General features: G+C 42.1%; 1 protein-coding gene across 1 annotated transcript in view; it reads left to right on the top strand.

Moving 5' to 3' along the window:
- Nucleotides 1–5,466, top strand: part of LOC135330346 (gamma-2-syntrophin-like) — a 185,073-nt gene extending 179,607 nt beyond the window's left edge. The window contains exon 11 of the mRNA XM_064523522.1: nt 4,924–5,466. Within this exon, the coding sequence (XP_064379592.1) occupies nt 4,924–5,181 (258 nt within the window). The 3' untranslated portion in view covers nt 5,182–5,466. The remainder of the gene's footprint in view (nt 1–4,923) is intronic.
- The last annotated feature ends 7,689 nt before the right edge of the window (nt 5,467–13,155 follow it).

Genomic DNA, 13,155 nt, shown 5'->3' with positions numbered 1-13,155 from the left:
ATCTCTCTCACGTTCTGTATGAGTGCTTTAACTACTAGACTACTTGCTGTTAGAATTACATCAAGAAATGCCATCCTAAATAAGAGATATTTCGAAGAAAATAAAAATGAGTGAATTCCCAGAAAAAAAGGTTTTCAATAATTCAGTCTTTTTTCATGAAATGCTATTTCATTGAAAAATTCCAAACCAACTGAAAACAATTCTGACCAGCTGCTGACCCTTTCCTTACTGTTATTCCTTTGACCACGTGCTAGTGTTCTAAAGAAGATGGGTTGGTCTGCTGTCTGTACGTAACTGCAGAAGAACAGTAGCTCGCCGACTGAAGTTCCATTACTGTAAGGGAGTGCTAGTTACGGATGCTTCTCTGATGCAACACAGTTATTATTCAGGACAAGTTACAGAAGGAGAAGATCAAAAAATATATCTTTCAGAGAGCTGACAATAACATTCGATCCCCCTTTTCTGTCTGGCTCAGCATGGAGTTCCCTGTTGCAGTAAATGACCAAATTCTTTAAAGAATGGGGTGACAGGTATGGATAGGTACAACATCTCGACCACTCAAACTATTTGTTCCAAACTAGCTTTCAACAACACGGGCATACTTCCTATGCTTGTTTTGCTGATAATGACTAAAAAAAAAAAAAAATAGAAAAGAAGAACAAACTTGAAAATATGATCAAGTTATAACCACAGAGCAAAGAATATGTGAGATGACAGAAACTACAAAAATAGTTCTTAAACATGTGCTGACATCTGCATTTTACAGAGGTGTCATTCGCTTTAGCTGACAGCTAAAGGAGCCTCTACTGATTTCAGTGGCCAATTTTGCTGTTGTAAATGAAAAGTTCAGCAGTTCCAGCCCTTCAGCCAGAGTGAGGAGATTCCTTCACTGCCTATCACTGCAGCAAAGGGCAGAGGCTCTGTCCCAGGTTATTGATTCTATTTCCTTAAAATTTTATTAAACCTTATATTTTCCAGATAAATAAATTGGGCAGCGACAAAGTAGATACTCGTCAAGCCTTTTGAGAAGGGTTTGCTGTATAGTAGGCATTGTTTTTGTTTTCTCTCCTATAAATGTTACTACTGATTTCATACTCAGTCCTTCCTTGAATATTCTGGTAAGGTTAATTTCAAGGACATCACAAGAATTTGCTTGAAGTAAATTCTGAAAAAAATGAAAAAAATGAAAATTCTTAATTTTCATTAAGAAAAAGTGGGAAATAAACTACCCACAATTCAACTCGTAATGTCCTTGACATTTTAATAGATGAATGCTTAATTCCAAATCTTAGTGATTAAATTAACTAAATTACAAAAGCTTAAACTCAACACTTAAGTTTCTTTTCTGTTGGTTCTTTAGTATACATGACAAATGAAGGAAATTGTGTGAATCAACAAACATGGACAAAATTCTTAAGAGATTAAAGCTTCTGCATGGCAGACTCAAAGGTGGAATTCATGTTGTAAAGACTGCAGTTTTGGGAGAGCGTTTTTAAAGATTTTCCGAAGCTAGTTAGAACTACTGTAAGGGTGTAGTGGAGAATATTGTATCATTTTGGTTCTTAGGAAAGATGGTTCTTAAGGCAAGGTCAGTTGTTACACATCAGATTGTAAGCTTCTCGTGTTGATTATAACATAAGTTAAAAATGGAAAATAAGAATTCAATATGGAAATTAGATTTTAACACAAAACACTTGCTATATTTTAGGTTTGTGTGTGTTTACATATGTACATATATACACACACACATGCAAACATAAACATACATATGCAAATATGTGAATGAATATTCATATTTCACATTCTCACACTTGAATATACATGAACATTCAGTGGTAACAACCAGATGATTGAAAATCTGATCTCATTTATCTCATTTTTCCCCCTACATCTTAACTCATACTCCATATTTACTGGAACTGTTACTGAAAATCTGTATAGTTCAGAGGCAAGAACATTAGATACTTTTTAAAAATCAATCTGCCTTAAAAAATTTCATTTTCTTCTAATACGTAGTGTTTCCACACATCACATTTTCACATTCAGTCAAAGTAAAAAAATATATATGTATTAGTCTAAGAGCCAGGGTAAGCATTACTGAGTCTCAAAGCAGAAGTAGGCTTAATACCTATTAGTCCATGGCTGCTGAAAAAGAGGTGACACTTGGGAACATAGGAGAATCTCTGCTCAGCTTCCATTTCATCAGTCCAAAAAAGCATGGGAAAATCGGTTTGAACTGCCTCAAGACCATTCTCTCCTAGAATAGCTGCAGGGCCATTTTGGACAATGAAGTGCAGTGTACCCTGGTGGTATTACATGCCACGTCCAAGGTGCCCCCTAAAACACCCACAGCACACATCACAGCTTAGGTTTGAGTAAATGGCATAAAGTTAGATATGCCAGCTTTATGTTACTCAGTAGTTCACGAGCACAAGCAAAATTCTCAGTTCCCACATGAGAAGTTTGGTGCTGTTTGTGAATATGGGGCAGTACCTGGAGGAGAATGTGCTAGCAGAGCAGTTTTTTCTTCTGCTTTTTATTACTGAAAAGGGAACCTTCACTGCTCTCCTGTGAAGGTGGTTGTGTGTTCATCTAGAACAGGAAGGACACAGGACCCTAAACTTGTAAGCATTTATTTTATACACATGATTGTAGGTTACATTTAGATGTTCAGATCCCAGTTGTTTGCTTATTTGTTTGTTTTTATGTACATGGGTTGCAGGTCCAGACTTTGGTAGGTTATGATAGACTACTATAGGTCCTGGAAAAATGAATGCAAAATCTTTAAAGTGCTTATTCTGACTACAGGATTCTAGGACTTGGGTACAAAGCTGCATTCTGATCTTTTCAAAGCCACCTATGTCCAGTCCAGCATCTGCTTTTATCCCATATCTGGCTGACTAGAGACCTCTCCTAAACCCAGAAACAAAACGCTCTTTACAGGTGACATTAGAGCGTAACGAATGGGATTCTCTTTGCAAAGTCCCTTTTGTTCTTTCACTGTTCTCTTCCCTGTGCCGTCAAAGAGAAAGGGAGGTGGGAAAGAGCCCTATCTAATATATAGAAACTAAAACATATATAACTTGAAAATTCAACTGGTGAAAATATTTAAATCTATAAGCAGCTGGAAAGACTGGCTTTTTAATTTAGTTTTGTTTTTCTCAGTTTTCGTGCTAATCAATGATAAACTGAAACATAAAGGAAGTTTCTTGTAAGAGTGTGTTTTCATTTACAAAACCTTGTGTTACAGGGATGTATTTTGATTATAAAAGAGTAATGTGGAAGTTCTGGTTTGTCCTGAAGTTGATGGCAGGGTCTCACTTCACTGCCCTTGTAGTTGCAGGGCACACTGGCAGCTACTAAAGGACCTGTGTAAGCTCATGTTGTCATTTCCAGAATAACCATTAGATTGTTAATAAATTACTGCATTAGCAGACTGGAATCCAACTAGCGTGGAGTACTTGTACTCTGCTGTAAGACTGGTGCAGAGCTCTTCAACTGCATTCAAGCAAGTCAGGAATTTCCCTCCACTTGATTGTAAACAAAATATCATTTCTTTGAGCTTATAAGAAGTTCTTTTCAGTGTCACCTCTGAGTAATCTATGACTGGACCAAAACTGTAAAATGAAATGGGCTCATTAAAAGTGCTTCAAGAAAAAGAAACTCAATCTTTCAATCTTACAAATCTGAGTTTAGTGTTTGGGAAACACTTTAAATAAGATACCATTCATTTAAGTCTGTTTCAAAAGTAATTTCTTTCGTAGAAGCATTTATCATTATATGGGGGAGTCTTTTGTTTTATTTCATCTTTAAAAGGTTTTTTTTTTCTTGTTTCACAAAATCACACTAATCAGTTCCTTGATTAACTGTGCAACTTAAACTAGGTATGTGGTCAGCTAAATTTATCTCAGATACAACTCCACTGACTGCGAGGGGCTATTTCCTGCCGATTTTTTCATAAATATGTTAGTTCAAAGGGGTGCTATTATGAAGACATTTGAAAAACCTATGATGAAAAAACATAAAAGAATATATATTATATAATATGTATTTATATATATTTATATATTTACTTTTATAATAGATTATAAATTCAAAAGCTAAAATATTTAAATTAGAGGGAATTGCTTTACTTGGAACTGGTATCTGACATCATAGTCATAATTTTTGCTATTTTAAACGGTCCATTTTTATAAAGTAGGTAAGACACCATTTTGCTTATAGAAGTTTGAATTCAAGTTCACATATAAAACAAAAAATAGCAATTCACTTCCAAATGGTTGATCACAGGATAGCTGGAAAAGGGGAGAAACAGAACTGGAAGGATATAAAATATAGTTCCATATATTATCAACACACCTGCTAATAGGTGTTCCTCTCTCTCTTCAGCATGATAGTGCAGACGTTTTAGTCATCACCTGGAATCATGGATGAATTTTTAAGAAACTTCTCCCACCATCCTCTGGAGAAACAATAGTATGCTATCTGCTCTACAGCCATTGGCTTTCTTAGAAGTTCTGATGCACTCCCATATGCTGTCTCCCAAATTTATCCCCAGTATCTCTCCAAAATCCTTCTTTCCCTCTTTCGTTGGTAGGCTTGTTCTCTAACCTCAGTCAGAGAACTTCCTTCTGGTCACCCTCCTAATCATCCCTTCCTCCTCAACTTCATTACTATAAAATCCTTTTAAATTACAATGTATGTATTGCTTAGATTACTTTGACAGTATTTTGGAAGTACAGAAGTAGCTCAGATTGTATATACAGGTTAAAGTGAATAAAAAGTAAAAGAGAAGTTGTCTTTGCAAATATTCCTTAATTCTCAAAACATTGCTTCAAGATAATTGTTAATATAACAACATAAATAAGTGAGTACCTGTCATTTACAGAAGACAATGTTGCCGTAACTGCTTGTTTTTGCTAGATGAAGAGTCACATACTGAAACATGTCTTTCAGCTCTGGCTTGCTGATGATTGCTGGCTACAAGCAAACTTGTATTTAGGTATTCATCAAGACTATGATCTTGAAGACCAGAGGCCATATTGTTTCAGTGTTATGGTTGGACATGGCAAGAGTCATTATTTCAATGTAGAGCTTGGCAGTGAGTTGGCAGTGTGGGAGAAATCTTTTCAAAGAGCAATTTTCTTGGAAGTTCAAAGAACAGGGGTAAGTAATGAATAATTTGAATCCTGGAGCCATTTCATCAGTAAAATATTCTGTAACAAATTTTAGCAAAGTTACTGCATATGTTTAATAATTGTTTCAGATTAATATGCACTGTGAGTAAAGATCTGAGTATACTTTAATACACCAAAGGCTTCTGAAAGCTTCATCATCACATAAATATTTATCTGTCTATGACTGTGTGATAACACTGTATGAGTATATTATGACAGTTTGAAAATTAGAAGTAGTAATGTATAAATTTACTTTGATTACAATAAACTGGAAATTGATACATTCTGCAACTGGAAAAAAATTTCTGTGGAGTTTCTTCAGGACACCTTAAACAGTGTCCTCCATAAAGCTTATTTTCCACTTGCATAATATAAATTTATTGTATTTTGCATAATAGTTCTATTTTCAAAGAACAAAGAAAGAAGTATTTTGCTCTTACGTTGTTAATTGTAATTTAGGAATGACTTTATTAACATTGGAAGAATTTGAAAAATCATTGTAAAATCATTGTGAGAACAAATTTTGTCATATCACTCTATCACTCTTTACTGAATAGTAAAATTCTCTCAAGCTATTCTTTTCACAGACCAGAGAATACATTTCCCATTAGGTGATATGAAATTTAAGATGCAGATTCCTCATACAGTTATCTACAAGTGGGTGCCTATTAGCCTTGTGGTGTCTAAGCTCCCATGAGAGTTAGTGAATGGAACCCAGAGAATGATTGTGCTTATCCTAAAGCAGATATTTTATCCTAAAGGAGGTATTTTGTGGTATGAAGACAAAGCAGTTCTATTGATTTTGAGTTAAGTTGTAACTTACAGCATATTTATACTATATACCATTGCTATACATAAGGAAGTTATTGCTGAACATCTATATCTGTACTCCCAACTGAACTGGATGAGTAGTACGTGAATGTATGGGTTAAGAGTATAAGCCTTCTCTATTTCAAAATCTATTTACACATTTTAGCACAAATGCAAGCTTGAGCTGGTGTGTGCTAGTTTGCAGGGGCCTCCTAAAGATGTTTATGCTAGCCAAAGCACACTGGATCATGGTATTGCATTAGCACAGCTTGCAAGGAGCGGGAGTCCCAGCAAGACTGTTGAACCAGCTTTTCTACGTTTATGTATATTTGGAATTCCCAGGAGATTTCTGCATGTTCACTTAGAAGAGTTTTAATAATCTCTTTGGACTGATAGGGTAACAAAAAAGATTTTGTAATGGCAATGTTGTTGTTCGTGCACTTCTGAGAAGGAATGCAGTCCTTCAGAAAAAATGTGATTCTTCCTGAAAAATTGCTAGGTTTCAGGGAGGGATTAGTAATGCATAAAGGATTTTCTCACGCAAACTCTTCAAGAAATAGTGATGAATCCACTTGACCAACCACGTAATTATCTTATCCATCATCCATATAAAAAAGAGATAATACAGAATTAAAGTGTAAGAAGGGTGGGGATCAAATTATTTGGTAACTGATTTAAAAGACATTATTTTGTCTTATATGACATTGTGAAGTGTTTATTGTTAAATCTCAAAACCTGATGTTCTGTTACATTCTAACAATCTCAAAATTAAGGGACAATTATTCACTTGTGCAATGATCTTTGTCATTTGAATTCAAGAATCTGCTAGCCCAGTATAGCACAAAAGATATTAATATTTCTTCCAGTCATGGTTCAGCCTATCTGAAGACTCCAGCTGAGGCATTAGATTAAAAATCTGGTTGCAATGCATAAATTCCTGTGTGTGTATTCCCATATCTTAGTTTTCTGTCAGTCAGTTTCATACATTCAAGTTTGCTATAAACCACTATGCCAGTAGGGTACAAAGTGTTGTGGTCACTCTCCAGCAGTGAAAAATCTTTCTGATTCCACTATTTCCTTTCTTACCTCAAAAAATAAATGCTGCTTTTCATGTCCATCTTTTCAGAAGGATATCAGGACTAGCATGAATGAAGTCTGCAATTTAATGTTACGCAGAATATTTCTAGCCACATAAAGGGGACTGACATTTCAGCATCCAGAAAATTAAAGGTTGTCACCTGTAGGTTCATTTGTCCATAAGACTTCTTTCTTTTGAATAAGGACCATAAATGCAGTGGGAAGCTTTCAATTTTCATTTCAGAAATATTATGCTGATAAAACACTATTTTAATATTTAATTTTTTAGAAATTAAATTTCCTAAAAAAGAAACAAGAATAGTTAAAACAAATGCAATTAATCAATTCCTTTTCTGTTTTGTCAGCAGCGATGAATTACTTTTCAATGCTGGTGTGTCCTGCCAATCCCTGTTTTTGCTCTGTGATCATAAGCAATGTTCCACAGTTATGAAAGATCACAGAGCTGAAATTAACTTATCTCAAAGTATCCTGAGTTCGTTATCTTCTTATTCCAGACTTTAGCATTTCCCTCTATCCACTGAATGTTCTTCAGGATGATCAAGTCAAGTAATAATTTTAAAGAAATGTTTTATACAATATCCTTTCCTCAGCTTTGTTTCTCTTTCCTGTTTTGCTTGATGGACTATCTCTGATTGAGTATCTAGTCCTGGGTATTTTTGACATCTTCTCTTCTATTAGTCTTTCTAAATTTCCTCTTTAATATCTTGTCATAGATTTTACGAGTTCATCAGTTTAATTCATTTCTAACCCAAACATAATATTCAGGTCTGAGAAGATGAGATTATTTTCCATGACATATCCATTGCTTAAATTCTTTCAGAATCCATTCTGTGTTTATGTTTTGTTTTTCACTTCTTGTTTTCCTAGTAAATATTTATGGTTTTAAAATTTTCTGTGTAAAACATACCCATATAATACTTTCTTTCCATCTATCCTTTGCAACTCAGACAGTGATCTATACAATCTCCTCATTCCTACAACTGCTCGCTGTTCTGAAGTATTATTTAATTTTGCATGTGTATTCTATTAAAAATGCCCTGAAAGAGGTCACTAGCACTGATCAATAATCATACAGAAGTGAATAGATTAGCTCCAACTGATTTCAGTAGCCTTTGCATGAAACCAGTGTTTTCTAATAATTTCCCTTTAAATGCATTCATTTGACTATATTATATATAATATCAACACAGTAGTGACTATATGCCTATGTACTACTTCCTGACCTTTCATTAGCAATAATTGTTTTATAATATGAAAAGTATTGCTTATATTTTAAATCACATACTTGCTTTTGTGATATTTTATATATTGATATATTGATAGCTGTGAGAGGTCAAATAGAAAACTGCACAAAACTGCACTGACATTTTAAAAACCTGCATTTTCACCAAAATAAACAAACAGGTGAATAGCTCCAAAACTCTAAGATGCTCCAGAAAGAAACAAAATTAACTTGTATATTTTGGATATTGTTCTCAGTCCACTGGAGGTATCAATAAAACTCCCATTGTTTTCAAAATTAGGAGTTAGCTGAAGAGATTCCACTAGATAAAAATTCAAATAGCTTCTAAACTATTTTTGCAATGAATAGCAATGCAGTCTTGTATCCAGTTCTTCTGTGATCGTGATCAATAGTAGCCTACTCGTATATTTTAAACTTTTTTTTCTATTTTAATGTTTCTATTCAAAAATAAAATCTGTAAATATCAAAATCTGGGTGAGACTGCTAAATAATTACAGCATAATATTCCATTATAAATCCATCACAATATTGTTGGACTCAAGTAAAATGTGATTAGAGGGGTATTGGAAAGGCAAGGCAGAGGCAGAGAATAGGTATCTCCCTACTCATGTTTGTATCACAGCTAACCTAGCTCTTCCGAGAACTCAGAAGACTTTGGGTGTCTAAGCAACTCTGCAGTCAAAACAAATACATTGATTGTTTCTAGGCATCTTTAGGAATTAAGTGGTGCTTGAGAAATAGGATTCTGAATCACCCTCTAAGTTTCATCAAGAAATGTTCCCCTACATAAATAAAATATGGCAGAAATTAGGCAGTCGGAATAAGAAGTAATTGTCATTTCTATCTTATGAATCTATTAATTCTTCATGGTAAACTAAGAAGATGAATAAAACAGGGTTGATGAATGTGATGCTCATGAGTGACAGGCTCATGGCTCCTGTCTGTGCTTGTGAGGTCACAGCAGCCTCCGTGCCTCCGAGGCCAGTGGCAGGCTCATGGCTGCTGGCTCTGCTTGTGAGGTCACAGCAGCCTCAGTGCCTCCTCTGCCAGTGGCAGGCTCCTGGCTGCTGGCTGTGCTTGTGAGGTCACAGCAGCCTGAGTGCCTCCTCTGCCAGTGGCAGGCTCATGGCTGCTGGCTGTGCTTGTGAGGTCACAGCAGACTCAGTGCCTCCGAGGCCAGTGGCAGGCTCATGGCTGCTGGCTGTGCTTGTGAGGTCACTGCAGCCAGAGTGCCTCCTAGGCCACTGGCAGGCTCCTGCCTGCTGGCTGTGCTTGTGAGGTCACAGCAGCCTCCGTGCCTCCTAGGTTAGTCTACAGCACCCTCTGCTGGCTGTGCTTGTGACGTCATGGCAGCCTGAGTGCCTCCTCTGCCAATGGCAGTCTCATGGCTGCTGGCTGTGCTTGTGAGGTCACAGTAGCCTCAGTGCCTCCTAGCCCAGTGGCAGGCTCATGGCTGCTGGCTGTGCTTGTGACGTCACAGCAGCCTCAGTGCCTCCTCTGCCAGTGCCATGCTCATGGCTGCTGGCTGTGCTTGTGAGGTCACAGCAGCCTCAGTGCCTCGTAGGCCAGTGGCAGGCTCATGGCTGCTGGCTGTGCTTCTGAGGTCACAGCAGCCTGAGTGCCTCCGAGGCCAGTGGCAGGCTCATGGCTGCTGGCTGTGCTTGTGCGGACACAGCAGACTCAGTGACTCCTAGGCCAGAGGCAGGCTCCTGGCTGCTGGGTGTGCTTGTGAGGTCACAGCAGCCTGAATGCCTCCTAGGCCAGTGGCAGGCTCATGGCTGCTGGCTGTGCTTCTGAGGTCACATCAGCCTCTGTGCCTCCTAGATTAGTCTAGAACGCCCCCTGCTGTCTGTGCTTGTGAGGTCACAGCAGCCTCAGTGCTCCCTAGGCCAGTGGCAGGCTCATTGCTGCAGGCTGTGCTTGTGAGGTCACAGTAGCCTCAGTGCCTCATAGGCCAGTGGTAGCCTCATAGCTCCTGCCTGTGCTTCTGAGGTCACAGCAGCCTGAATGCTTCCTAGGCCAGTGGCAGGCTCATGGCTGCTGGCTGTGCTTGTGAGGTCTCAGCAGCCTGAGTACCTCTGATGCCAGTGGCAGTCTCATGGCCGCTGGCTGTGCTTGTGACGAAACATCAGCCTCACTGCCTCATGGGTTAGTGTCCAGTGCCCCCCGCTGGCTGTGCTTGTGATGTCACGGCAGCCTCACTGTCTCCGAGGCCAGTGGCAGGCTCATGGCTGCAATCTGTGCTTGTGAGGTCACAGCAGCCTCTGTGCCTCCTCTGCCAGTGGAAGTCTCGTGGCCGCTGGCTGTGCTTGTGAGGTCACAGCAGCCTGTGTGCCTCTGAGGCCAGTGGCAGGCTCATGGCTGCTGGCTGTGCTTCTGAGTTCACAGCAGCCTCAGTGCCTCCTACGCCAGTGGCAGGCTCATAGCTCCTGGCTGTGCTTGTGAGGTCAGAGCAGCCTGACTGCCTTCTAGGCCAGTGGCAGGCTCCTGGCTGCTGGGTGTGCTTGTGAGGTCACAGCAGCCTCTTTGCCTCCTAGGCCAGTGGCAGGCTCGTGGCTGCTGGCTGTGCTTGTGACGTCACAGAAGCCACAGTGCCTCCTGAGACAGTTGCAGGCCCTTGGCTGCTGGCTGTGCTTGTGACGTCACAGCAGCCTCAGTGCCTCCTAGGCCAGTGCAGGCTCATGGCTGCTGGCTGTGCTTGTGAGGTCACAGAAGCCTCAGCGCCTCCGAGGCCAGTGGCAGGCTGCTGGCTGCTGACTGTGCTTGTGAGGGCACAACAGGCTTAGTGCCTTCTAGGCCAGTGCCAGGCCCCTGGCTGCTGGCTGTGCTTCTGACGTCACAGCAGCCTCAGTGCCTCATAGGTTAGTGGCAGGCTCCTAGCTGCTGGCTGTGCTTGTGATGTCACAGCAGCCTCCATGCCTCCGAGGCCAGTGGTAGGCTCATGGCTGCTGGCTGTGCTTGTGACGTCAGAGCAGCCTCTTTACCTCCTAGGCCAGTGGCAGGCTCCTGGCTGCTACTGGTGCTTGTGAGGTCACAGCAGCCTGAATGCCTCCTAGGCCAATGGCAGGCTCATGTCTGCTTGCTGTGCTTTTGACATCGCAGCAGCCTGAGTGTCCCCTAGGACAGCGGCAGGCTGCTGGCTGCTGGCTGTGCTTGTGAGGTCACAGCAGCCCCCGTGCCTCTGAGGCCAGTGGCAGGCTCCTGGCTGCTGGCTGTGCTTTTGAGTTCACAGCAGCCTCAGTGCCTCATAGATTAGTGTCCAGTGCACCCTGCTGGCTGTGCTTGTGAGGTCACAGCAGCCTCACTGCCTCATAGGTTAGAGCCCAGCGCCCCCTACTGGCTGTGCTTGTGAGGTCACAGCAGCCTCAGTGCCTCCGAGGACAGTGCCAGGCTCATGGCTGCTGGCTATGCTTGTGAGGTCACAGCCTCTGGTCCTTCCGCAGGGGTCCTCTTGTGCCTCCAGCTTGGCAGAACATGTTTGGCAGAGCTCAAAAAGCCTTCCCATGTCCCTAGTTCCACTCGGGACGTCCCCTGGCCTAGGAGTAAGGCTGGCAGTCTGTAACTGGGGCAAAGCCCAGCTCTGCAGCCATGCCTCGGGCTTAATGTCCGCAGAGTGACTCTCCCTGTTGAGAAGGTCCTTCCAAAGGATGGTGGACAGCTTCAGCTCCCCCAGAACAAACCTCTGCCCAAAGAGCCCTTTCCCTAAGCAACTGCTTTGGGAATAGGCTTTTAAAAAGAGTGCATGAAGTTGGGCTCTCTCGGAGCCACCCAGACAACTGGCTCCACCTGGCCCAGCACTGGCAGTGTAGCCTGCTGTGGCAGTGACGTTGTTGCCCTGCCTTGCAGGCAATGTCAGGATCAAACTGCTGAACTACCGGCGCTTGTCATGGGACACAGGCTTCCCCCTGCGCGTGGTGGAGGGCTGCGTGCAGGAGACCGTCCTCCTGTTCTCATCCCACCTGCTGAACAAGGAGCACGTCACCTTTGTCTTCAAGGACATGGGAGTTCTGGCCTGCAAAGGAGACCAAGTGGGCATGCAGTTCTGTCCCTACCTCATTCACAGGCTGGAGAGCAAGGCAGGCCTTCTTGCAGCCCTGCACAGTGTAAGTTGCCCAGCTTTCCTGGGCTCCTTGGCTTTCTTTGGGAATGCTCTCAGAGGACCAGCAATCTGCTCTCTGTTGGCTCCCTGCAACGTGGTGGGCTAATGCAATGCTTTCCCCAGGCCTTGCCCCACTGACTCCTGCACTAGCAAAGAGAGCCTCTGCTGAGTTGCTTGATTCTTGCTCCTAAGAAGAAGCCTGGCGCCATTAGTGCCCCCTCTTCCTTCCCTGCTGTGCACCAGAACTAGGGGCTGCTCCTCATGGCAGAGGCTTTAGAGCTGAGGGCTTTGGAGAGGCAGGTTCCCCTTGGAGCAGGATCAAGTGTGCTGCTGTTGGGTCGCAAGGAGAAAACTGCCTTGTAAGCCTCCCAACGGGTGTGTGTTGCATTGCAGAGACCGTGGCCGATGGAGGCAGACAGCTCTGGAGGAGAAACCAGCAGTCCAGGCTTGCAGGCTAGCCCTGCCCACGTCTTCCCAAGGTCAGCAGGGTTCCTCTGCAGCCCTCGGCTCACCCAGCGGGAGGTTTCCCGGCTCCTCTCCTGCAGGGGAGCGCACACTGCTGGGGCTGGACGCTCAGCCTGGAGGTGGGAGAAACTCCCTCCCGCAGGGACTGGGTCCTGCTTAACCAACGCTGAGTTGGGGCTACGTGTGTGTGTGTGTCAGCTGGAGCGCTGGGGAACGGTGACTGCATTTCTCATGCCCAGCCTGCCATCACTGCCATCAGGGAG

This window comes from Dromaius novaehollandiae, chromosome 19 (genome assembly GCF_036370855.1).
Source record: "Dromaius novaehollandiae isolate bDroNov1 chromosome 19, bDroNov1.hap1, whole genome shotgun sequence".
Taxonomy (NCBI): domain Eukaryota; kingdom Metazoa; phylum Chordata; class Aves; order Casuariiformes; family Dromaiidae; genus Dromaius; species Dromaius novaehollandiae.
This window is presented reverse-complemented; position numbering and strand designations above follow the sequence as displayed.